The sequence below is a fragment of the Gopherus evgoodei genome, chromosome 11 (genome assembly GCF_007399415.2).
Source record: "Gopherus evgoodei ecotype Sinaloan lineage chromosome 11, rGopEvg1_v1.p, whole genome shotgun sequence".
Classification (NCBI taxonomy): domain Eukaryota; kingdom Metazoa; phylum Chordata; order Testudines; family Testudinidae; genus Gopherus; species Gopherus evgoodei.
Window position 1 is genome coordinate 13,485,726 of NC_044332.1, and position 26,054 is coordinate 13,511,779.

At 42.7% G+C, this 26,054-nt stretch overlaps 1 protein-coding gene across 5 annotated transcripts in view; it reads left to right on the forward strand.

Moving 5' to 3' along the window:
• IKZF2 (IKAROS family zinc finger 2) overlaps nt 1-26,054 on the forward strand; it is a 140,005-nt gene that overhangs the window by 58,950 nt on the left and 55,001 nt on the right. For 3 of the 5 annotated variants that reach the window (XM_030580329.1, XM_030580330.1, XM_030580334.1), the window contains exon 4: nt 17,521-17,787. In XM_030580329.1, coding sequence (XP_030436189.1) covers nt 17,521-17,787 — 267 coding nt within the window. The remainder of the gene's footprint in view (nt 1-17,520; nt 17,788-26,054) is intronic. The other 2 variants (XM_030580331.1, XM_030580333.1) reach the window with 1 other exon arrangement.

Sequence of the window (26,054 nt, forward strand, 5' to 3'; positions counted from 1 at the left end):
CTTGTATGGGCAGAAAGAGATCCAAAACAACTAAAATTGATTTAAAAAGAAAAAAGGTAAGCACAGCGTATTATTGACCAACTGTGCCCGTATTCACATTGCTTTCCAATCCATGGATAATTACCTCATGGAGGTTGTATGCTGTGTACAGTGTGGTGATGGAATGAGGCACTTAACTGAGCCTTAGTGAGCATGTCTCTCAGTGCAGTAGATAACCATTTTAAAAGGCACACAACCCATCCCCAGGCTGGGAAAAATGGAGGAAGGTACTTCAGAGTTAGATAGTATAAAGTAGAAGAAACACAAGAGAGATGAAATTATTCCAACTATATGTTCCCCTTGGTCTCATTCACTGCCCCAGCTAAAAGCACACTATGTACAAGGGATTCAATACTTTATAGAATAAAAAACGTAAAAATAGGACCCAACCCTGCTCTAGTAACACCAGTGTATGTGTGAGCAGACATTGCCCTGCAGAATACACAAAGCACTTAAGTGTGTGTAACCCACACAGGTTCTGGGTGTGGTGTTCTGTCCCATCTGGTGGCACTGAGACCACTTAAAGAGACAGAGAAAAGGAATCTGCTCTGCAGCCTTAGCTAACAGCCGGTTCACTTTTAGCTCATGCGGTCGAGGCTCATGCTCTAAGCTCCAGAGGTCCCAGGTTCCATCCTGCCTGACGATGACGCAGGATCTGTCAGTGTTCCATGTGCACTTAAACTTAAGCATGTACTCAATTCTCACCCTACTTAAGCAGGTGATTAAGCATTTTTCTGATAGCAAAGAGGTTATTCACATGCTTAAATTCAAGACTGTGCTTAAGTGCTTGGCTGAATAGGGCTTAATACATTAGATACAAATCACGCACAGTTAATCAATTAATTACATTTCATATAATTACACACAAAAATTACATTAAAAGGACATTAAGTTGTGAAGTCAAGTGTGCAAGAAGCTAGGAAATGAAGGCTACACAGGCTACCTTTAATTCCATCATTCAGCCTGCTTGTGGGTATGCTTTATGATCCAATCTTTAATTACATGATCATACACTACTTTGTCTTGGGGACCTTTGCCTCATTCAGCACACAGGATTGACAGAGCTCACTTAATTCAATGTTTTGTTTTCTCTTTGTTCGTTGTGTGGTCCCAGGCCTTATTTGATACACACACACACACACACACACACACACACACACACACACACACACACCAGGGACTCAGCGAAGGGGAAGGTCCAGGCCCCTCTCCTTTGGCCATAGATTGCAAGTCTCGTCAGTGAGAAGGAAACGGTGGGAGGGAGAGCCTCGTCCAGTCTCTTCTCAGCCAGACCTGGCCCGCAGAGACAGGGAAGAAGTGCCAGTTGAAGCTGCCAGCCACCAGTGCTGCTTGGAGCTGGAGTCAAGGGTCCTCCTGTGACTCCAGCCCCGGGACTGCCCACACCCAGCTCTCGACTTCTCAGAACCCCAGACAGGCATCTTCTCATGTACTTCCCCCACCTCTTCCACTTCCAGATCTGCTCTGGCAAAAGAGATGAGGGTTCAGCCAAGGACATACATGTGGCAATGCAAAGGGGGGAGCCCCAGACACGCCTATACGTCTCTCAGAATGCAACACCTGCATAAAGCAGAGCCCTCCAATGAGGACACTTGGGAATGTAGCACATGCTACCTGGGTCCCCTCCTTAGGAAAATTTTGGTGGCACCCCGGCCGCATACTGTTCAAACCATTTCCTGCTGGGCTTTTCGATGGCGCTCATCACAATAGTGTCCAAGTACTTCACGAATATAAACAAATTTATTTTCACTGTTATCCCCTTTGTACAGATGGGAAACTGAGGCACAGAGTTTAAGTTAAGAAACTCCACTAATTTTGGGTTAACAGCTAGGACTTTTTTTTTTTTTCCCCAGAGCACTTGGCATTATATTAGCACTTTACATATTCTTTCAGTTGCAGCTGCGAGCCGTCAGCTCTTCAATTCAGGGTCTCAAGTCAGGCACCCAGAAAATGAGGAACGCACATTTAGTGACTACCTGTGAAAAGTTTCATCTAAGCGTCTTACACAGCAACACATAGGAACTCCGTTGTAGAGGCAAAGAGACTCCAGCTCTCCAGAGCAGCATTCAAGTGCCTTAACCATGCAACCATACTTTCCCTTCCTACAATCCCTATCTAATACATTACACACCTTCCAACTTCTGCAACAAATGAGGCAGGAGTTCCTACAGAGAATAGCCTCATTTGCTGTGCAACACTGATCCATCCCCAGAGCAGGTCCTTTCTGTGAATCGTATGAGAGCAGGGGGTCCTGTGGAAAAAAATAGTATGTGATCATGTAATTGAAGTAGGAGATGTGTGTGTAATTGCCTAGATTTTTAAAATAGAAAACTCAAATAACCAGAAATTCCATGATATGGGATCATACTGACACGCACTTGGTTCATAAGCAACCATGAGATCCACTGCACAGACCTCTGACACTTGCATTAATGGAGTAACTGATAGCAGCAATAGGTTGTCTTCCTCATTGAGACCCAGCACTAGAGAGGGATGGACACTTTAACAATGAGTTTCACAGATATTTGCCTGTTCCCCGCTAGCTTGATGACTTCTGCTACGGTCCCTCCAACCTGTGCAAGTCCTATCTCTTTTTCCCATCCCAGGTTCCTCATCCTAGTCCCAGTCTCCACATTTCAGGCTTCTCATCTCACCTCTTTAAACTCCCCATCCCAGTCTTGCTGTCCTCCCACCACACTCTCATTCCAACTCTCCTTGCCCAGCCATTCCCAGTTCCACCTCATGCCCTGGCTTCTTGCCCCTAGTTCTTTCCCCAGCCATTTTAAGTTGTCTCCCCAGAACCTGGCCCCATGTCAACTCTTTCTCCCCACCCCCTCCTTCCTCCTGCCCTTCCTAGTTTCTTTGCCCAACCAGTCTCCCTCCCTCCAGCTCCTCACCTGATCTCAGTCTCTCCTTACCTACTGGCTCCTAGTTTCCCCACATTCCATCCCTGGCTCCCAGGCTCTTTATCCTAAGCTACTGCTCTTGGCCTTCCCTCTCACCACTTATCCTCACAGGTCTGGGTTTTGTCCCTTCTGCATGTGAGTGCAGCAGCTTCCTCTTCCACACTGCCTGGGAATCGGCAGGGAAGTCACTGAGAGCACAGGAGAGACTGGCTCCTTGGTCTTGGTTCTAGTACCCAGCCCCATCATGGCTGGGAACAGACATGGCAGGGAAGGTCTGGCTTACCGCTCGGGTTGGAGGAAGCCTTCTCAGTCATTCTGTAGGGATGGATCATGTACATGGTCGCTGCTAGGAGCTGTGAAAGGCTCAAGTGCACTCAGTGAAGATGGGAACTAAAGAGATTTTTGCTCTTAAAATCAAAAGTCTCTGCTGAGCATGTGCAAACTCTGATTTTTTCCAAAGACTTATAACTTAGTCACATTTGGGCAGACTGTCACAGCAAAAGACACAGTGCCTCTTGCCCCTCTTCCCTCTCCCCTTGCCAAAATCCAAGTCCCTTTTCCAAATCATGGGGGCACTGGAGCTTTTCAAAGAAAAGGTTGCCAGAATTGTTTTAACATTGCAAAACAACATATATTTCTTTTCCCTAGCCTTGTTCTTGGAAATGAACCATTCTGGCTGATTTTTTTCCCCAAAAAATTCAGCCTGAGGCAGATACCTGGCATGGAGAGGTTCAGCTCAAACAGCTAAAGTTTGGCACAGTTATAAGCATCTAAAACTGGGGGACTTACAATGAGAAGTATCAGGCAATAATAGGTGATGCAACCAGCCCTGCCTGTAATAAGTGCTGGCATGTAAATAGCTTTAGACAAATCCATAGCCCAAGGAAACAAAATATTTCAACACAGAAATGACTTATGCCAGGCCTGAGTTTGGCTCAGTAGGGAATGCTTTGCGTCAGCGAGAACTGACTTGGCCCTACAGCATGGCTTGGCATTTAGGCAGAAACCTTTCCAAGTACATTGATTTTAGTTTTCCGTGAGATATTACCAGGTCTTTCAGAGATCAGTGCTGTCTAAGATACCATAAGAGTAACTGAAAAAGAAATGACCATTTGTGAGGTTAGAGTTGCATATGCAAATACCGGCAGAGCTGCTGTTTCTTCCAGGTAAAGTTAAAGTCTTCCATCTACTATTGATTTCTTATTCTCTCTGTCAATTTCTAGCGACTATGTACTGACTGCATTGCACGCTGCTGTGGTATAGTATTTGTGCTGTCGTAGTGCCCTCAGGTTTCAGTCAGCATCAGGGCCTCATTGACCCAGGGGCTGAATGCATGGATGTGCACAGCCCCTGCTCTGGAGGGCTTGCCCCACATCCATTGACGGCAGCAGCAGTTCCATGCATGGGATGGGAGCAACAGAAAACAACAGATGCGGCAGAGAGAAGACTGTAATTTAATATGTAGGAACTTTAGTTTGCATAAATCTGCTACCTCTCTTCCTTCCTGAATAATGCTGAGCCCTCTGGGAGAACACTGAGGGTAGAATTTTAAGGGGTTTCCAGTTTTCTCAAACTCTTAATCTATTTATACATTATTGCACCTGTACAGTAATCTAAAATGTCTAAGATTTTGGACCCAGTCCCCCAAACAGATAATCCTTACTTCTCTGAGTAGTCCTATAAAAGACAGTGGGACTATTTTTATGCCACTTTATGGGCATGATGTTGAATAATATGATGTACAGTTTGGCTCCGGAAGCAAAAAAAATTGAGAAAATGATTGTTTTCGATTTAAAATCAGTAACTATTTATTTAACCGATAAATATTTAGATTTCCATATATATAATCACCTGCCCCCCCCTCATCTCTCCTTAAAAGGAAAAAAATGTACAGACGATGAATAGCAATTCTTCTCTAAGAGTTATTCAGGAATATTTACCGTACAGTTTTGTTTTTGTTTGCCTTTCCTGTGGCTTAGAACTGACATGATGAGAAAAGAGATGTGAGGCAAAAGCTTTTGGTTTGAATACTGTCAGAAAATATCCAGAAATTGCAAGTTGCTACACAGATGTATGGATTTAATGAGACTGTGTAATGCCAGTGTTTTATGCTAAAGAATCTTGCACATACGTTACTGAAATAAGTTAATACTCTGAAAGTTATTTCATATCTTTTCCATTGCCATCTGTCACTGCCTACATAATAATACAGGTGAAAGCATAACATTTCCAGTTTATTTATTTGTGTGTGTGTGTATGTATATGTATGTGTGTGTATGTATATATATGTATATGTATATATATATGTATGTGTATGTGTATGTATATGTATATGTATATATGTATGTGTATGTATATGTATGTATATATGTATGTGTATGTATATGTATGTATATATATGTGTGTATGTATATATATATAGGATATTCACCTTGTTTTATGTTGGTGGAGTATGGGCCCAATCCTGCAATCATAAGTAATCCTTGCACAAATGAACACTCGCGTTGATTTCAATGGGGCTTCAGTCATGGGCAAGAATTACCTGTGTACATAAGAATTTTCAGAATTAGACTCAGCGGGTCTGATTCTCCTCTCACTTACACAATTTTACATCTGTGAACAATATTGGGTTAGATCCTCAGCCAGTGTAACTAATCCACTGGAGTTACATTGATTTATAGCAGCTGAGGATACTCTGTAGTGGAGTAGTTTAGTCAAGATTTAACCACTGTAAATGAGATCAGAACCTGGGGCTCATAAATTGACTTCAGTGGACTAGTTATTCCAGTTTTCCATTGCTGTAACATCAGAATCTATCATGCAGTAGAAGGAGTTGGACCTTTTTATATCGACTTTCTGATTTAAATCGATAACTGAAGTTACTTTTAAAAGTATGTTCAAGGGTAAAAGGATGTAAACAATAATATTCACGCTTTGTCCTTTTTGAGTTTGCAAAAGCAAGGAAATTCAGGAGCAGATTGTGTTGTTTGACCTTCATGAACTGTCTGAAACCAACAAAATGAATGAGAGAAAAACACATTTTTAAATTTTATGTCCAATGAAACAGGTCTCTTAAAGCAGCACAACTCTTGTCAGAACTCTGCATATTTAAAACAAACAAACAAATGATTTAACTGACTTCGGAAACTTTTCTGCAGGAACTGAGTAGTACACACAGCCACATCATGCTGTTTATACAGAATGGAAAGAGGAAGACCGTGCATAATGATCACATTGGTGCGCTAACACATTAATAATACAACCATTCAAGGATTTTCAGCAGCCCACTGAGATTTGTTTTAAGAGAGCACAGGGTGCATAATAAATTAGTATGCACATATTTTTGTCATGTCGCTGTCCCGATCCTCAGCTGAGGGAAATCTGCAAAATTCCATAGATGTCACTCCATCTTCAGTGATTTACTGCAGCTAAGGATCTAGCCCCATTATTTTTAATCCAACATGGTCCATTAAATGGGACATTGACCATATGCAGGAAAATCACTGATTAAAATAAAGAAACAAAATGAGAATGTTAAGCTCACTTTTACAGTTCATAGATGAAGGCATACAAAATATTTTTGTGATTGTGACAGGTGCTCTTCCTTGGATGACTCAGTGGAGGTGTGTCTTGTTGGGGAGAAGTATCTTTGCTGTGTCATTTATAGTTATTTCCTAGAAGAGGACGCAGATAGGTCAGGTCATTTTAAGAGCAGTTAGAGTTTTGTAACTAAAAACAAAGCAAGCTTGTTTCCATGAGCTGAGACCACTTGAGTAGCCCAAAAGGTCTAACTTGTGATGAAAGCCATACACCTATTAAAAATACTAGTTTTAAAACGTATACAATAATAGACACAGAAAATGAACTGCTGCTATTTAAGCACCAGATCCAAAGCACATTAAAGATTGTGGGAATCTTTCCAGGCGCTTCACTTGGCTTTCGATCACTCTCTTTCTGTTAGGTTTTTTTTTTTAATTAGTGTAATTCCTGTGGCAGAGGGGGCTCTTTATAAATGAAATCCTTGTTATTGTTATTATACTTTGTGTGCTTTAGAAAGCATTTAGGAAGTCACACACTCTTTGAGAAGTAGAGATGATGATAAGTGAAACTATGAGGTTTCGGTAATTTGAAGTGGTGCTATATATATTTATTGATGATCCCTATATAGCTGTAGTCTGTCAGCATTTCCATTACAAATTTCTAAGATTTGAGGTATATAAAATTCACAGTGGGATCTTCACAAGTCGCTTGGGAGTGAACGTTAGCAGATGGTGTCACGGGTCAATGAGTAAGTGCTCCTTCTTATAGCACAGAACCAACCTCTTGGGGGGAGAAAAAAGTGTTTGGAGTCCTTAATGTTAGACCAATGCTATGAAATTTGAGAGAACTCACATCAGAGAATCAGCCCTAATATTTATAGTAAGTCAGGAGTAACTCTACCCAAAGTAACAAAGGTTAAACTGAGCTGAAAGGGGAAGCATGGCTCTTGTGTTCACTAAACATATTGTAGAAAGTCTCAAGGCTTGCCTGGGATATGAATGTACAGTTCTCATTCGTCTAGTTACATGTGTGCATTTAAGGGCAAAATTTTACCTCAGAGTCCTTTTTATAGAAGGTTCATCCAACACATAATATATATCATATTAATTGCAAAATCTAGGCACAGAGGATCTAATCCAAAGCCCATTGAAGTCAATAGATAGAGTCCCATTGACTTTGAAGGCCTTTGGGTTAGGTCAAAAGTTAGGGACAAATTCTGACACCCTTGTGTTGAGTAATTTCTTCCTGAGTAATTCCTTTCACTTCAGTAGGACTACTCACTGAATAAAGTTCTATTCAGGTGAGTAAAGGGTGTCAGAATTTGACCCCAATTTAGAAATGGCATTTCATCTCAATGCTGAACTTGTTGGGAGTTTGTGGTTTAAGTCTGAATGCTTCCCATGACTAACTTTTTTTTTTTTTCAGTTGGAATATTTGTATAAGCTTATTTAGACAGGGTATGAAAGTTGTTACACTGGTTTCACTACCACTGTCCCCATCACTCGCGTGTGGCACTGGACAATCGGATTGGGAGAAAGAGAGTGATGTTAAAAACAAAGCAATCGAAACTCTGTTTTGATACTGCAGAGCAACCAGTTTAAACCAACTGGGTATAACAGAACTGTAAATGAAACTAGCTCCTGTCGCAGACCTGAAATACGTGTCCCAGTCATGTTCCCATTTGAATTCAACAGAAGCTTTGCCACTGATTTTACTGGGAGCAGGATTAAATCTGTGATTCTTCAATGTCCTTATAAAATCCTTTTGTCGTCTGGGATTTTGAAAGGTGCCTAAATTAGGCACCCAACTCCCATGGACTATGGGCACCTAGTCCCTTTACACTTATTGATAAATCCCAGCAGTAGTGTGGATAAAAACTTTGTAATCTACTTCTAAAATTTGAGTCAATGCAGAAAAGTGAAGAAGCGTTTGGGTTGTGGTATATCTTGACAAAGCGCTATGGAAATCAGTGATGTCACATGGTTTCCCACCATCTGAGGATCTGTGCTGTCATGCGCACAAGAGCATCATCTTGGTAGCTCATACTGTGTCAGAGCTGGCGAACAAATTGGACAGTCAGCAATGTAGCGGGAGAGGCTTTTGCATATGTACAAGAGCCTCTAGTTAAAATTGAAAGGAGGGATGGGCAAGTCCTCTTCTTTTGTTCATGGAGTTCACCCTTTCCCTGGATACAGCCCAGTCAATCCAGCCAAAGATGGCTGATCATTGAGGCTTATTAAAAAAAAAAAAATACTATTCAAGGGCAGCTGGAATGATGTACTGGACTTCCCTTTGGAATGTGCCAATTTCCGCAAGTGTCATTTTCCCAGAAAATTTCCTGCAGGAAGATGTCACCCATAGACACCATTGAAATATCTTCATTTTTCCCTTACTTCCCCATTGGATGTGCCGAACGCTACAGTATACTATCCATACATTCAGTGGACCGGGTTCGCTTTTCTTGTCAGCATTCACCAATGTAGCTTTACTGACTGTGGAGTCACTCCTGATTTACACAGGTGTAAGCAAGAGGAGAATCAGGCCCCAAGCATTTTTCAGGAACAAAGTATAAAGTTTCCAGTAAGTACACTTTAATGTAAGTCTGTTTGCCAAGAGGAGTTGCCTCCCTCCTTGGCTATGCGAAAACAAATGAATAGATTCCCTAGTCCCTTATCTCTCTCTGTGGTCAGGATACACACCCCGGTATGCGTGATTTTCTAAGTGAGAATTGTTGGGGGCGCTCTGTGTTTAAACCTTTAGCAAAACATTATTCATAGACTCTAGGACTGGAAGGGACCTCGAGAGGTCATCGAGTCCAGTCCCCTGCCCTCATGGCAGGACCAAATACTGTCTAGACCATCCCTAATAGACATTTATCTAACCTACTCTTAAATATCTCCAGAGATGGAGATTCCACAGCCTCCCTAGGCAATTTATTCCAGTGTTTAACCACCCTGACAGTTAGGAACTTTTTCCTAATGTCCAACCTAAATCTCTCTTGTTGCAGTTTAAGCCCATTGCTTCTTGTTCTATTGTTAGAGGCTAAAGTGAACAAGTTTTCTCCCTCCTCCTGATGACACCCTTTTAGATACCTGAAAACTGCTATCATGTCCCCTCTGTCTTCTCTTTTCCAAATTAAACAAAGAACCAAAGTTTATAAAGTTATTGTTAGAACCAAAGTTGATTATAAAGCCTCTTTAATTAAGAGCCAAATTCTGCCCTGAAGAAGAGGCTCAGGGTATGATTATTCTTTATAACGAGACCCCTTTGCATTGCCCCAGCATCAAATTATGTTTACACTAGCATTAAAGCCTCTTTACACTGCCAGAGTGGCAGTCATGGGATAAGAAGTAAGGTCCTCTCATGGATCAGTAGCTAATTAAAAGAGGAAATAAAGGGTAGGAATAAATGGCCAGTTTTCACAATGGAGAGAGGTTAATAGTGGGGTCCCCCAAAGATTTGTACTGGAACCTGTGCTGTTCAACGTGTTCATAAATGATTTGGAAAAGGGGTTGAACAGTGAGGTGGCAAAATTTTCAGACAATGCAAATTTACTCAAGATAGTTCAGTCCAAAGCTGACTGGATCTCACATGACTGGGCAACAAAATGGCAGACAAAATTTCATGTTGGTAAGTGCAAGGAAATGCACTTTGGAAAAAATAATCCCAACTATACATACAAAATGATGGGGTCTAAATTAGCTGTTACCACTCAAATATGAGATCTTGGTGACATCATGGTAGTTCTCTGAAAACATCTGATCAACGTGCATCAAGTGTTCATTCATAGATTGGAAGAGGAAAAGAGTTTGCCTGCTTTTTCAACTCCCAATTGATTATTTAATTTTGAATGAACTAATCATTGAACTGAACTAGTTGAATAAGCTGAAATGAAGAAAATATTCTCTCTGCACCTGCAGAAGAGGCTACTGCTGTGAAAAGTAGTTTAGCAGGTCAACAAACTCTGGTTCCAGATGCTTAGCCAGTGACTTCCACCAGTTCTGTGTGTTGTCTTTCTTTGAAACTTGGAAGCAAACATGTACTATTTAACTTACTTTTAATTTTATTTAAATTTATTTTAATAGATGATGATAAGTTTAGGCCTTAACATAGTCAATTTCAAATGTAATTTTAAATATGTTTCCTTTTAAAAAAACAAACAAACCACAACTGTATTTGATTAAAATGTTTTAAAAAATCAGATTTAAATCCGTTTGTTTAAAATTATTGATTTTTTAGCCACCCTTCTCCTGCTGCCCACACAGAAAATCCTCTGACTCAGGTCTGGAGGTGCATTAAACCCAGGCTCACTTTTCCAGTTGAGGTGTGAGTTAGAGCCCAGGCTCTGCTTTAGTTCAGGCCGGAACCCATGTACGTAGCAGTTAGCACGTAGGCTAGAGACCAGTCAAGTTCTGCTAGTCCTCCAGTGCCCTTCTGACAGTTCTCCCCTCCACTCCCAAAGGATGGATGAGGTCTCCTGCAATTGACACAACTGATTGGGAAAGGAAGCCTAGAGTGTCTCAGCCCAAAGAACCAAGGCATATGCTCCCAGACACACATGGGTAAGCACAGAAAGAGTGAGGACCTAGTAACTTAGATAGGGCTTTGCAGTGGGGATGTTTACACTCCAGCTGGGCTGACCCAGGTGCTTGGACCCGGATTCCAGTCTCCTGAATTAACTATACAGTGTAGACGTAACCGTAGGGTTAATTGTGAATCAAGTCCTTATTCTTTGTTTCCAGAAAAAAAAGATGCTTATGACTTTTTTTTTTACCTTAAACTTTCAGAATCGTTTCAGGCGGAAACTTGCTCTCTCTCCTCTCTCCCCCTCCCCCCAATTTAATGTAATTAGCAAAACTGTTTTTGTCTTTAGTGTCATAAACCACTTGCCGTTCCACCTCCCATGTTTCTAAAATTAAATCTACCTCCCCCACATACACCGCCTCTCAATTGGATGGACATGAGGCACAGTGCTTTAATGAAGTAATCTTTCAGTCCATAAGCCTAGATTCAGATGTGGAAGGAGTTAGGTCATTGCATGATCGTCTGTGGCTGATAGCTGGCCATATCACCAAACCACCATACGTGAATTATACCTAGGAGAAGCTGGGACCGGCATAGACCAATTGTTATAGATCGGGGTGGCCAAACTGCGGCTTGTGAGCAAACTGCGGTTTTTTGCAGTTAAAGGGCAGCTCACCCCCAGTCTGGTAGGTGGAGAATGGTGGTGTGGAGGGGAGTTCAGGGCTGCCGTCCTGCGGTGGGTGGTGGGGCTAGGGGCTTCCGCCAGATATGACTGCTACCTGTAAGAGTGGTGGGAAGGGAGGACAATTTAAAAATTTGGCCCTGCCAACAACCTGAGTCTCACACACCCAGGCAGACTCCCCCTCTTTCCCACAGCAGCCCCTCCCTTCAGCTACCAGTTATTAGCTCCAGCGAAGAGGCAGTGGCAAACAGCTGGGAGCTGCAGGGAGAGGTCTCTTCTTTAACTCCTTGGGGAGAGGCAGCAGCAAAAGCAGCTGAAGCCCCGAGCCTCAGCCAGCGCCTTCTGCAGGGCTGAAGCCTCAAGCCTCCTGGCAGGTGCGCCTTGGCTCTCCAACTTCTGAAGATTGTCATACATGTCTCGGAGAGTCAGTAAGTTGGCCTCCCCTGTTATAGATCATTGACAGGACTTCATGGAAAAGCTTTCACTGTGCCTACCTGTAATATCTCCTTCTCTAGTTAATGCTTTGTCTTTTTTCCCTGAGTAGTTATATTTACTAACTTTTACTTAATGTCCTCAGGTCTTTGAAATGTTGAGACAAGGTGGGCCATATATCCATGACTTTTGTCCACTGTGTGTGCCTCGACAAGGGTTTTTAGAACAAACACTGAGTGAGCTAATTTGGCATCTGCTCTACTCTGTTTAGATACATGCTGGGTTAAGAACACGTTTTGTCAGCATTAACTTAGAATTTTTTTGATTTTTTTATGTTAGACTGTATCTGCCCTATGATAGTCTATCAGCAGGAGCTTTGTGCTTCCCTTTGTCTTGCAGTGGGGTGCCACTGTGCATTACTACCGCCTTGCTGCTTTTTTTTTTTTTTTTTTTAATAATGACCTTTACTTTTCAGTACTGTACCTTGTAGTCTCAGCTGGGGATCAAAACTTTTAATGAGACACTAGGGATTTTCTAAATCTCATTTTTAGGGGAGATAACTTCCATAATAGAAGATAAGATGATCCTGCTGTGCATTTTATAATATTCAAGCTAGAAAAATCATTAAAATAGGAGCAAAACATATGCTAATATTTTGCTGGTGATTGTTGCGCTTATTCATGGATAAAGAAAATATTTTGACACGAAGGACTTACCAAAGCACTGCTTAATATGGCATTGTTGATTAATTAGCACATGAGACAAGATTGCATTATCTAGAGAGGCCCTGTAAAAAATAATTACTCTTAAAGTATAAGCTAGACTCAGTTGAATAGTGATACTTGGAGGGAAAGAAAAGCAGTTGTGTGCCCTGCTAAATGCATGCTGTTAGCTTTAAGTTTATAGGTGGTGCTTTTATGGTGGGTGATTGATTGTCTCCATTTGTATCAGGAGGTGTTGAACAGTACAATAAAGTGAATGGTGATAAAATGAAGAAATGTTAAACTGGGGAAAACTTCTGGCCTCAGGTTTGATGCTCCTTGTAAAAAATCTGGTTTTTTTGTTTTTTTTTAATTATTATTTTTGCAATGTGGTGTTAGCCGTATTGGCTCCAGGATATTAAAGAGGCAAAGTGGGTGAGGTAATATCTTTTATTGGACCAACGTCCGTTGGTGAAAGAGACAAGCTTTCAAACTTGCAGAGAGCTCTTCTTCAGATCTGGAGAAGAGCTCGGTATAAGCTTAAAAGTTTTGTCTCTCTCACAAACAGAGGTTGTTCTGATAAAAGATACTGCTCACCCAGCTTGTCTTTCTGGATTATGTTTGACCTTTTAGATTCATTTGCTGTATTGTTGTGATTTGTAGAAGAGGTGCTGAAAAGTTTCAACTTTTTTGTTCTGTGCACATGTATTTATCTATTGCATAGTCGAGTGCAAGAATGACCACAGTTCTCAGTAAGCATGCAAAGAAGGAAAGAGAGAGCCTTGTGATGCAGTTTGCCTGTAGACATTATACAGTACAAGATAGCCCCAAACTCTGCTTGATACATCCTTTCTCTCTTTAACATAATTTTTTTATTTGTTAAATTTTTGGCAATAGGTGAAATCAAAGAGAAGGTTATGTAATTAGCTCTTCTCTTAAGGCTGAATAAAATAGAAGAAATAAATACACCCCATCTACTGTGTGTGTTTTTAAAATACTGTCTGGTATATGCATCCACATGAAGTAAAGCAGCAAGGATGACCTGATTAGCAAAGTCCTCATGAAGAGCTGAGGTGATCCCCACAGTAGAAGCATTCCCTTCCTTGGAGACCTGCAACTCTCCCTAGTCCCAGCTGAAGAGGGAACCTTCATAGAGCAACAAACACATGATACCAGGTTTCTGAAAGCGGCAGAGACAGAGTCAAAGGGAGTGTGGGTAGGAAAATTTGTCAACAGGCTGAACAATTCTACCCAATAGCCAGAGTGCTTTTCTGTGACGAGCTGGAATGAGCAACTCTCCGTATACAGCCTTTGAAGCGTTCTACCGAGGTGCGTTCTGAGGAATTGAGAGGGTTGTGTGTGCCTGGAAAATTGTTTTGCAGCAAACAACTTGCTCTGTTTTGTTTTGCTGTTTATCCTACTGGATGCAAGCCAGCATTCAGCAGAAGGAAACACTCAGGTAAGATAAAATGCTGGAAACAGTCTCCCAGTTTCTAAGCACTACTGACCTTTTTCTGAGGTGCTCAGCAACAAGGGCTCCCATGGACTTGAATGGAAACTGTGAAGGTTCAGCACCTATGAACGTTTATTTTTTCAGATACAACAAATACAGTAGAGTTACAGTTTATATAAAAATAAACGCTGGATACAAATTACACTCCCCTCTCTCGCACGTGCACACGTGCACACTCGGTCACTCACACATATACACACACCCCTTCACTTGGTGCAAAGTATGTTGTAACTATTTTGCATATTATTCCTACTCAACCACAAGATTACCCTTTATCCTCGTAAAGACACAGTATTTGGGGTCAAGAGAGCAATGTCCTACTCCTCACTCTGCCACAGACTTCCTGTCCACATAGACGATAGCAGCCATGATTAATTTGGGCTTGTTGTGCTAAAACCGTGAATGCCCCCAATTCCAGCAGAAGTCAATGAAAGCTGCTGGTTCTTAGTACCTTTAATAATCCGGCTCCGAATAAATCATACACAGATAATTTCAAGGAGAAAGCAGGAGTAGAACCTTAGCCCTTTAATTCCCAAAGCAAAGATCTTGCAATGAACTAAAACCATCCTGTGTGACCTGGAGCAAAGTCAGTTTCTTCATCTGTAAAAATTAGGCTATGGCACTGTCTTGCCTTAGAAGTGAGTTGTGAGCATAAACACGCTCAAAGATTGTGAGTCGCTTTGAGCTCTGATATAAAGTACAGTGTAAGAGCTCAGGATAATTATGGTGATGGTACAGTATTTTTGATATGTAGATTTCAAAGTGCTTTACACAGGAGGCCCTTTTACAAATGGAGAAGCCGAGGCACCATGAGAGAAATGGCTTGCCCAAGGTCTCCCAGCAAGCCAGTGGCATAGCTAGGAATTGATCCTAGATCTTTGTCTCTTAATTTGTTACCTTTAATCATCTCACTTCATTCAAACAAACACAACTTGGGCAGGGTAGAATAAAAATTGAAATTTGCAATTTTGATATTTTGTAAAAAAAAAAAAGTGAGATTTTCATAGGTTTTTTCAAGAAAACATTATCTTGGTAGTTTTTTCGAGTAGCTCTGTGTAAAACGTAGGAACTGTACATATTTGGGGCCAGATTGTGGTTTGTCCTTCATGTCCACACAGGTGAGTAAAGGGTAGTAAGGCTTTCCCCTGATTCCTCTGTGCCAGTTACCCATAGTATGGCTAGCAGCGTGCAGGAGAAAGCTGCCTCCGTGGGCTGCCATATTCCTGCCCCTTTCTGTGCGGAATGGGCTGGAAGGAGCAGGGAATGAGCGGGAACCCAGACCCAGAACTTGAGGCAAAGTCATTGTTTAGCCCTCAGGTGTGACATGATGTCTTTGTATCATCAAATATGTCTTTTTGTGGAAATAAAATATCAGTTCCATTCAGCAAGTAAAGAGCAAAAATATTTCTTAATGTAAAATGTTTAATGTTTTGATGGCTGGGTTTGCAATGACATATGGCTACCACAGACTGTCTATAGGTTGACCAGACAGCAAATGTGAAAAATTGAGACAGGAGTGAGGGGTAATAGGAGCCTATGTAAGAAAAACACCCAAAAATCGGGACTGTCCCTATAAAATCGGGACATCTGGTCACCCTATCTATCTCCTTTTTCTGTATGGCCTTACTACAGTATATTCATTCTTTGGCTCCCATTAATGCCATGGTGGACAGTGGAAGATGTATTTCAACAATTGTACTATTAGAAAGTCACCTCTAATTGGCCTTTGATCTCCTTTGTTTTGTTCCTATCACTATACATGCCCTAGGCAACATGGAAACACAGATTTCTGAACCTTTTTTTTTTTTTTTTTAAACTATCAAATATTTAGGGTGGGAACATAGAAGGGTAACTAGTGAGGTTCATGCTAAGGGACTGGATAGCTCAGGGTACTCGTAATGGGAAATGGAGGAAGCTTTAACCTTCTGGTTCAACTCGAGCCTCAGTCTGTAAGGGCTGAAATTGTTCTTATATAAGAGAGACAAGTGGGTGAGGTAATACATTTTATTGGACCAACTTCTGTTGGTGAGAGAGATGAGCTTTTGATCTACACCGAGCTCTTCTTTAGGTCTTCAGGTTCTGACACACCTATACCTGTTCTGTGGATAGACATTGAAACTCTGGGGCATTCTTTACAACAGCTTTCACTAACTGGACAACAATTTCAAATGTCGGTGCCTAAGGTGAGGGACCTAAACTCACTTTGAGACACCTCAATAAGGGGCCTGATTTTTTTTTTCTTTCTTTTGTCAGTTCTCATTGGCTTTGATGGAATTTGGATGACACCTTAACAGTCTGAAGCAAAGTCCGCTGAAGTCAATGGAAGACTCCCAGGCTGTGTGTCAGGCTGTTAACAGTGTGCATAGACAATGGGATGCCCTTATCCCACTTGTATACATGAACTGCAAACCAGAACATAGGTGGTATAGTAGGTCTCATTTCAGGCCTATTTGCCTTGGTAGCAGAAAAGCAGTGGCTTATGTATCGTATCTCTTCCCTCTGTCATAAAACATTTCTGTGCAAGAAGTGTGACTTGGAAATTATCTTTGCACCATGTATGCCCTACTTCATTAAACTCATTTATTTTGAACAAGTTTGCCTGTAAGGAGAACTCATTTCAGTGAATTGATTGTGTACTTTCTCTATCTGGAAGACTGCAGTATATAGTTTGATGTGCAACTGCTAGAACTAGGTGCTAGGGGAGGAGTAAATATTTTTAACTGTTCATTCCCTGTGGTACACCACTCTCTACTCCTTGCATGGGTCCATGAAAGGAAGAATGATTTTGTGGTCAAAGCAGTGGAAGATCTGGATTCAGTTCCTTGTTCTTTCACAGAATTTCTGGGTGACCTTGGGCAAGTCACTTAATTTCTCTGTGCCCTAGTTTCCCATCTGCAAAATGAGAGTAAAAATGTTTCCTTTCTCCTACCTTTTGTCTGTTTAGAGTAGATTGTATATGCTTCAGGTGGGGTCTGTCTTTAACTATGTATGCATGTACAGCACCTACCACAATGGGGCCCTGATCATGTTTGGGGCTTCTAGACACTATTGTAGCCAAATAATTTAATAATGATGCTAATTGGTCATGCTATTAGTTAATTGGTAATGAGGAAAAGACTTTTTTTGTTTTGTTTTTTGTTTATAGAATTTTTTTTAATGTTTCAGCAAATTCAGTAAAGCTAGAAATGCAAAGTGATGAGGAGTCTGACAGGAAACCTCTAAGCCGTGAAGATGAGATCAGGGGTCACGATGAAGGAAGCAGCTTGGAAGAACCCCTCACTGAGAACAACGAGATGGCGGAAAACAGAAAGATCCAGGAGCTGTCAGGCGAGGGAGGAATCCGGCTTCCGAATGGTAAACTGAAATGTGACGTCTGTGGCATGGTTTGCATTGGGCCCAATGTGCTTATGGTACATAAAAGGAGCCACACTGGTAAGCAGCTGAAAGAAAACCTGATGACTGCCTGTGGCATCTGATGTTGATATTACCTGACAACTCTTCTCTTGCCTCTGTAATCAAGGGTGACAATGGGGATGGTGGGGTGGGGTGGGGAAGGGTGACTGACTGGGGTGGATTTACTCTTTTAAAATTCTGGTGGCGCTCTATTACTGGCCAGCAAAAAGCTTTCTTGGCACTGAGTGCCGGCCTTCAGTTCTTAGAAATAGCAAGGAAAAGAAGTCTGGAAATCTGACTATCATCCTTGCCCAGCAGTAATATGGTGAGCGTTCAGCACATGTAGAATTGACAGGTGTCATTCTTTTCCATGTCTTGAATGTGCATGTGATCCCATACGTTCTTCTTCAAAGCTAAGTGACTAAAGTTACTAGGCTTCAAGATGAAACATTTTAAGTATCTGGGGAACAAGGCTGCCCAGAGGATTCCGGGGGCCTGGGGCAAAGCAATTTCGGGGGCCCCTTCCATACAAAAAGTTGCAATACTATAGAATACTATATTCTCGTGGGGGCCCCTGCAGGGCCTGAGGCAAATTGCCCCACTTGCCCCCTGTTTTAACCCACCCTTCCCTCCCCCCCCCGGGCGGCCCTGCTGGGGAAAGTCTTGGGCTGCACTCAGATTGGGACTCCAATTCAAGAAAGCACTTAAAGCGTGTGCTTACTGTCCTGGGACATACTTAGGTGCTTCATGCTTTCATCACAGATTCCAGGAAGGGGAAAGCTCTTTCTTGCCTTGTGCCTTTGATATTGTTAATGGTGTGACAGACAGTCCACACTCAAATATTGTACTTAAGAAATAGTGTGTGGGGGGGTGTGTGTTAAGGAAGAGTAAGAAAAGACTTTGTATTATCCCTTTATGAACTGAATAGTTTGCAGTCCAGTAGTGAGCAACTGATGACAAAAATGAAGAGAACTTTTACACAGAGCAATAATATGCATACGATAAGTAAGGATATGATTTTGTCATGGAGGACTTGGATTCCGTGACTTTCCAGGACCTCTGACTCTTCCTCTGGGGCAGGGCTGGAACAGCTATCAGCCCTGGCCTGCCAGAGAAGTGGCCACTAGAACAGCTGACCGGTGGCCAGTCCTGGGCTGCTGAACAGCTGGCTGGTGGCCCACCACTGGTCCGCAGTCCCTAGCCCAATGGAGCAGCAGCAAGGGCTGGGTCAGTCCCTCTGGGACGGGAGCAGCAGTGGTCAGCCCCTGCCACAGTTATTTTCTGTGACAGCTATTTTTAGTAAAAGGGACAGGTCACGGGTTTCCATGACTTTTACTAAAAATACCTGTGACAGAATCTTAACCTTAATTATAAGTTAATGCTCTTTACAGAAGTTGTATTGATAAAAATTAGCATATATGGATAATGCAAAGCATTGCAGTATCATGGTGCATTCATGATTTCAGACAGATTGGCAGCTACAGCAGAGGAAAAGCACTACTTAGGGAACTGAAATCTTGATTGACTGACAATTTGACATCCCACTACTAGATTGGTCAAGTAGAAAGTGCAGCATACTGAGTCCCTGGGTTGTGTAGAGTTCCCGTAAGTTTTCAGTGGCATATGCACACATGCAAGTAGATGTACAGTAGCTACATCAGAGGCTACACAGTCCACCTTAGTGCCCAAATTAGACATCCTACATTTTTATATTTAGGCTAGGGTTGCCAACTTTCTAGTGGCTGAAAACCGAACACCTCCTGGCCCACCTCTTCCCAAAGGTCCTGCCTGTTTCCCCCAAGAGGCCAGGGCAACTGGGGCACAGTGGAGGCTGGTCCCTGGGGCAAGGGGCAATCAGGGAATGGCAGAGCAGAAGGGGGGTGGACAGGATCCCCCATCCCTCCTGGGCAACAGCACCTACCTCTGCGTGCCCAGTCTCAAAGCCTGCCACTGCTCTGTCAGGCATCAGCAGCTGAGCAGAGAACAGCTCCTCCATATTGCTCCAGCTGCTGCTCTACCCACCCCGCAATGGCGGAGGCCGGTTACCGTGGCCAACCAGACTTTTAGTGACCAGTCAGAAAACCGGACACCTGGCAACCCTAGTTTAAGCTCCTAATTAAAACCGGCCTGAGGTGTTGAGCATTGGCAGGTCCTCACAGGACAGTAGAGCTCTGTCAGCACATCTTTTTTTTAGGTGCCTCAGCATACAAGTTATTTGGGTACCTAACCTGTTAGGCACCCACATTTAAACAACAACATTTGCCTTCTACTGCGCAGACTAATGCAGCTATATGTGCATGTGTAGCTAAGGATTGCATAACACATTGCTGTTTTCGTAAACCAATTAGAGCTTCTGTACAGTGCTCCGGCTCTTTGTCCCTGAGCAGAGAGGCTGTGATGCACTGCTCTATACAGATGATTTCGAGCATATAGAAATGGGCATTCCTTTCACTGTGTAGCTCTTAGTGAACCAGCTGGCCCGTTGTTTTATTTTAGGTGCTGCTTCACCGTCGACATCGTCATGTCCATAGAAGAGGAATTTGCTTGGATGTCCACATCCTTGTCTTCAATGGCAAAACGCAAATATTAAAAATACCATAGCAAGGGTAGTATTTAGAACACTATACTGCCATTTCATCAGCAGTAGCTATTAATGGGCTAGTCTGAGCCTTTGGACTCAGCCCTCTTAGGCTACAGGTGGCTGTGCAGCCCACAAGGGAACTCTGGGAAGGAATTGTGCGCCAGAGGCACTTCTCCTTTTCCACTGGATTCTTTATCAGCCCTTCCTGATGTAGCATACTCCTCATCCCACTGCCCCCAGTCAGCTCTGCTGGCCAATGCATATGTGGGAACTTGACTCCCCTTCCTCTCCTGCATAGCTGATATGTCCTGTAGACTGCAAGGCACAGTCTGGCCCACTGTTTGCCTTGCAGGAACTTCAGTTGTCTTCCCCTCCAGAAAATGTTAGATCCCGTCCCTAAAGCCTGGTGCCATTCTGTCCCAAACACTGCAGCTTACCGTAATAATTGTTATTCACACACCCATAGGGCAGAATTGTTTCTCACCCAGAGAAAGAAGGGGTTACAAGATGGCCCCTTACTCTTTGATCACAAAGGGCACAACAGCCTCCCCCTCCCTTACTGGTGAGGTCTCTTCTGTCCCCACAACACGCCAGCCAGTGCAGCTGAACAGACACAGGAAGAGGGAAGTAGGCTGTGACAGGCATAGGGCTGGCACAGATTTTTGCTCCCATGACCACACAGTTTCACGATGCCCCTGGTTCTGGGCTTGTGGTAAACCCACAATGGAGCCCTTCCTGCCGAGGTAGCAACCATTACTGTAGAACCCTGCACTTTTTAAGGCTTTGATAATTCAGGTAAAGCAATTTCCAAATGCACAAGTGCAGTTTTGCCATTTGTTTGTCATGTATCAGTAACATTCAGCATAGGGATGCGATGTGAAGATGGAACAGTTTCACTGAGTGCAGCGTCCCAGCTCATTTCACAAGAGCACATCAGGGTTAATTTATTTTCCTTCTCTTTCATCCTCTTTCTTTTCAGTAAAAACTTCATTCTCTGTGCTGGGGACGGGGGGCTGTAGCAACATCTTTCTAAGAGTTTTTTGTGTTCCTGCAGTAGTTGGATAATCAGGTAATATTGTCATCGGGTACTCCAGGCACTCTTGTTTGGCAGTATCAAGGGGCGGGGGGGGGGGGGGGAAGTAGGGTCAAGAATCCGATTTGTCTGCAGAAATACCAAGGAATTCTAATGTGTTTAAAAGTGAGTTTGTCATCCCTCTAGGCTTTGCTCTTTATGGGAATGGAAAAAAACAAACCCTCTTCTATCTTCCCGCTTTCAGCAGAGCTGATACCGTACTGTGTACATTGATGCTCTTTGGTAGCCATGCTATTGCCTCAGTGAGGTTTGTGAGACCCTTACACACACTGAATAGTAATTTGGGGCTGGTCTACACTAGGGGAGGGGATCGATCTAAGATACACAACTTCAGCTACATGAATAACGTAGCTGAAGTCGAAGTATCTTAGATCGAATTTCCTACCGTCCTCACAGTGCAGGATCGACGTCCGCAGCTCCCCCTGTCGACTCCGCTACCGCCGCTCGCTCCGGTGGAGTTCCGGAGTCGACAGGAGCGCGTTCGGGGATCGATATATCGCGTCTAGATGAGACGCGATATATCGATCCCCGAGAAATCGATTGCTACCTGCCGATACGGTGGCTAGTGAAGATGTAGCCTCAGTCCATCACCATAATAACACTTAGCTCTTATCTAGCACTTTTTGTCAGTAGATCTCAAAGTGCTTTTCAAAGGAGGTCAGTATCATTATCCCCATTTACAGATGGAGAGACTGAGGCACAGAGCAGTGAAGTGACTTGCCAAAGTGACACAGCAGGCCAGTGGCAGAGCCAGAAATAGAACCCAGTTTTCCTGAGTCCCAGTCCAGTGCTCTATCCACTAGGTCATACTGCCTCCCTTCAGTGCGATTACTCATATTGCAAGATACTATTCCGTATGGATGAGGGTATCACAATCTAGCCCACCTATGTTAACCACTTTTTACCTTGGTGAAATTTTGCATTTCTGCTATTCTGGGTGATCTCCTCAGGAAACTCTCAAGCCTTTGGTTTCACACTACCTGCGTGTTAGTACCGCAATGTTTATTTGATGTACCAGGGAAGGAATTTTTACCAAATCCTACTGTCACGTTCGTAGCATTGCATATGCACATGCAGAACTTGGAACAACTGAAAATGCTGTTTAACTTTTTTCTTTTATGCAGGGATAAGGCTGTTCTGGCACAATCAATTTGGAACCAAAAAACCTAATTGTGCTATTTGGTATTCAAGACATTCATGCTTAATATGGTTAACCACAGACAAATTTAAATAGGTGGCCATATTCCCTGGTTAGAATTAATTTCATTGGACTGTCAAATATTTGTATAGAAAGGCTTAAGTTGATTTAATTCCTAGACTGCTGCCAGCTACTGCCTCTTGCACCGTGATATTATTTGGCATTGGTTAAATGGAGCAGAAGTTCTAGGGCTAAATTTTTCAAACGAATTTGGCATCTTCCATTTAGGCATCTAAATAAATGGCCAGATTTTCAGAAGAGCTCAGCTCCCATTTAGTACTTAAAGAAGAGGCTGGATTTTCTAAATAGCTCTGTGCTCAGCAGCTCTTATTGTTAACAATGAGGATTAGTGGGTTTTTTTGAAAATTGTTGCCTCTTCATTTTAAGGGACTAACTAGGAGTTGAGCTCTTTTTTAAAATAATCTGGGTACGGAGTGCTCTTGAAAATCCGGGCTCTTAAACTATTTGAGCTCAGGAATTACTGAGAAATTAATAAAAGAATTCAAATAAAATTCCCGCCCCTTGGAGGTGGGATTATCCAAAATAAAGACAAGCAAAACCCTCAATTTTCTTACTCATTTGCTTGTTCTGTAGTTAATTACTGTTCTAAAGCTATGTTTAGCCCCATCGCTTAACTAGCTAATGGAATACAATGCAATAGATAAACATCTAGACCAAGAAGCTCCGAAGGATTCAAAACAACAAATATGGAAATGAAATGAGTTCATCTACTTTTTATGTTGCTCGGATTAAGGCTGATTGCTCTGCTTTCACTGTTGATAGATTAGCAGTACAGCTACCATTTCATTTGTGCTCCCAGAGCAGTTGAGGCAACTAACACACCAGAGGAAATATTTCTTCCTATAGTTTAATTAAAATAACCCAAAACAATTTTATGTGGAGGGTGAAAAATTAATGTTATCGTTAACGCTAAACTAACCCTTTTTGTTTTTTTCATACCTCCCTGGGCATAGCAATTTGATATGAGGAGGGGAAGAGGGCTGTTTTGTAAGTATCCCTCTCTCAGTGCTTAATACATTCTCTTAACAGCAAAACTATCTGCAAAATAAACAATTGTCAAAATCAGAATCCCTTTATTTCTATGGGCCCGACTTTGACACCTTCGGTCAGTTTGATCCTGAGTCTCATTTACCCAAAGGCTGCTTTATACCATTCTACTAGGGAAAAGGAACCTTAAAGGCAGGTGCAAAATAATTACATTAACACTCCAATTAATTTTAATTAATGTAATTAATTAATATGCACTGCTGTAGCAATGTAAAAAGGTCCTTTGTGCAAATGAGAATTAAGCCCATTGTTTTAGTTTGCAGACAGTTCTGTTGACTTCAGTGAGAAAAGTTAGAGAGAGAGGTGTTGCTCGTTGTTAACAGAGGGGTTAGATGCTAGCTCTTTACTGGGTTCGGAGTATGCAGGTATAATATGTTTGGAAACATGTACAACAGCAATTTTGGTGTAGCAATGCCTCCATCTCATTCATTCCCCATTTAAAATCTCCAGAATGATTGAAGCTTTTTTTAAAAAGCAAGTGGCAGTTCTGTGTAGGAAGCAGTTCATTGAATTTTGGAGGAAACTGATTTTACCTGCCTTCTTATGAGGGCTACTCATGTTGTCTTCAACACTTTGCAACACTTTGGACTGGCGTCTCACTAAAAGCGGCAGACCAGGTTTGGATATACCCATGGTCCCCAGTTAAAATGCTGTTTTAATGCTCAGAATGTCAGGGTTGTATTTCACAGTGGGATGAAATATAAAGGAGGATAACTCCTACTGAAACCTCTGCCCACCACTTGAGTGCTGAAGTGATTAGGGGGAATGACTGTACATGGAAGCAGTCCAGTTAAGCAGAGAAGGAGCTGGTTTGCTTCTTGAGAATGTTTTTACTATTGTAAAAGATAGAAAACGTTAATAGGAAGTTCATCAGTACATAGTTCTGGTTTCAGATTGTATTATTTCGAAAGGTCAGCTGTGCTAATTTACGCTACTGTAAAGTCTATAGCAAAGGTACTATATATCAGGGTGGACAAACTTACTGACCCTCCGAGCTGCATATGATAATCTTCAGGAGTTCAAGAGCCGGGGTGCACCTGCCAGGGCTCGGGGCTTCAGCTGAGCCCCAGGATGTGAGCCCTGTAAGGCTGAAGCCATGAGACCTCCCTCCTTGTTGGGTAAAAGCCAGAGGTGACGTGTGTCCAGGGGGCGTGTAGAGTCATATGCCCACTCAGATTTTTGCCAGGGTTTGCTGGCCCCATCAGTGACATGGTACTGCCAGGCCACCTCCCTGCATGGCAGCTGCTGGAACCGGCAAGCTGGGAGCTGCAGGAAGAGCTACTGCACTTGCTGCTGCCTTTCCTCAGGCAGCTAAAGCAGCTGCTGACCCCGCAGCTCCCAGCGGTTTGCTGCTGCCTGTCCATGAGGAGCTAGCACCTGGGAGCTGCAGGGATGGGGCGCTGAGGGTAAGAGTGGGAGCATGCCTGGGGAGGCCCAAGCTGTGGGGCGTGAACCTTTAAACTGTGCTCCCCCCCAACACACACGCACGCTTTCCGAAGGCACCAGTCATCTCTGGCAGAAGCTCCTAGTCCCACCACTGTGCTGCAGGACACAAGCCTTAAGCTCCCCCACAGTCTGGTAGGCGGAGAACTGCACTTTAACTTTAAAAGAACTGCATGTGGCTCACAGGGCACGATTTACGCCCCCCCCCCATATAATATATAGTTAAAATTGGCTATAAAGGGCCACACCTTGCCAAATCCACTTGGTCCAAATTCCCAGGGCCCAATTCACCTTACACCTTGCACAGTCCTATACACCAGTGCAAAGTTGGTGTAGAACAGTAACAGATCAAGAGTGGTAACATTTTATATCCACTTTTTCTGGTGTTCATGATTTACGTAAGTTGCAGGTCAACTGTGAATAGGGCAGTAAGCTTCAGTGGGCGTTTGGCTCATGTAAGGAGCTAAATATTTAGCCACGTGACTGTTGGCTTGAGTTTTACCTTTGGAAAAGCCAAAGAATTTTTGAGTTATCATCGGACTAGTCCACAGGCAGAAGGACCTCAGAAAAAGGAATAGTCTGTAACCATTACATAGCCTATTTTCTTTGTGCCAAGAGGTTGAAGTTAATGTATGGTACCCACAGTTAATCCAAGAGCACATAGACACCTCTGTTTACTCTTCTAGGGAACCACACTCTTCAGAAATTTTGATTGTTAGTTTGTGTTTGGGGGGGCGCTATGTCCAAGCTGTGAAAAACCTGGATTTCACAGTGGTTCGGAGGGGTGTCTATTTTTTGCTTGGGAGGAGCGTGAGGGGATGGTTTTTAAAAATGTTTTGAACTTCTGCCATCACACATTTACAAATTTTAATGTATATTTAAGTTTTTTGGTACTAAAATCTGTTTTGGTTACACTGGATATT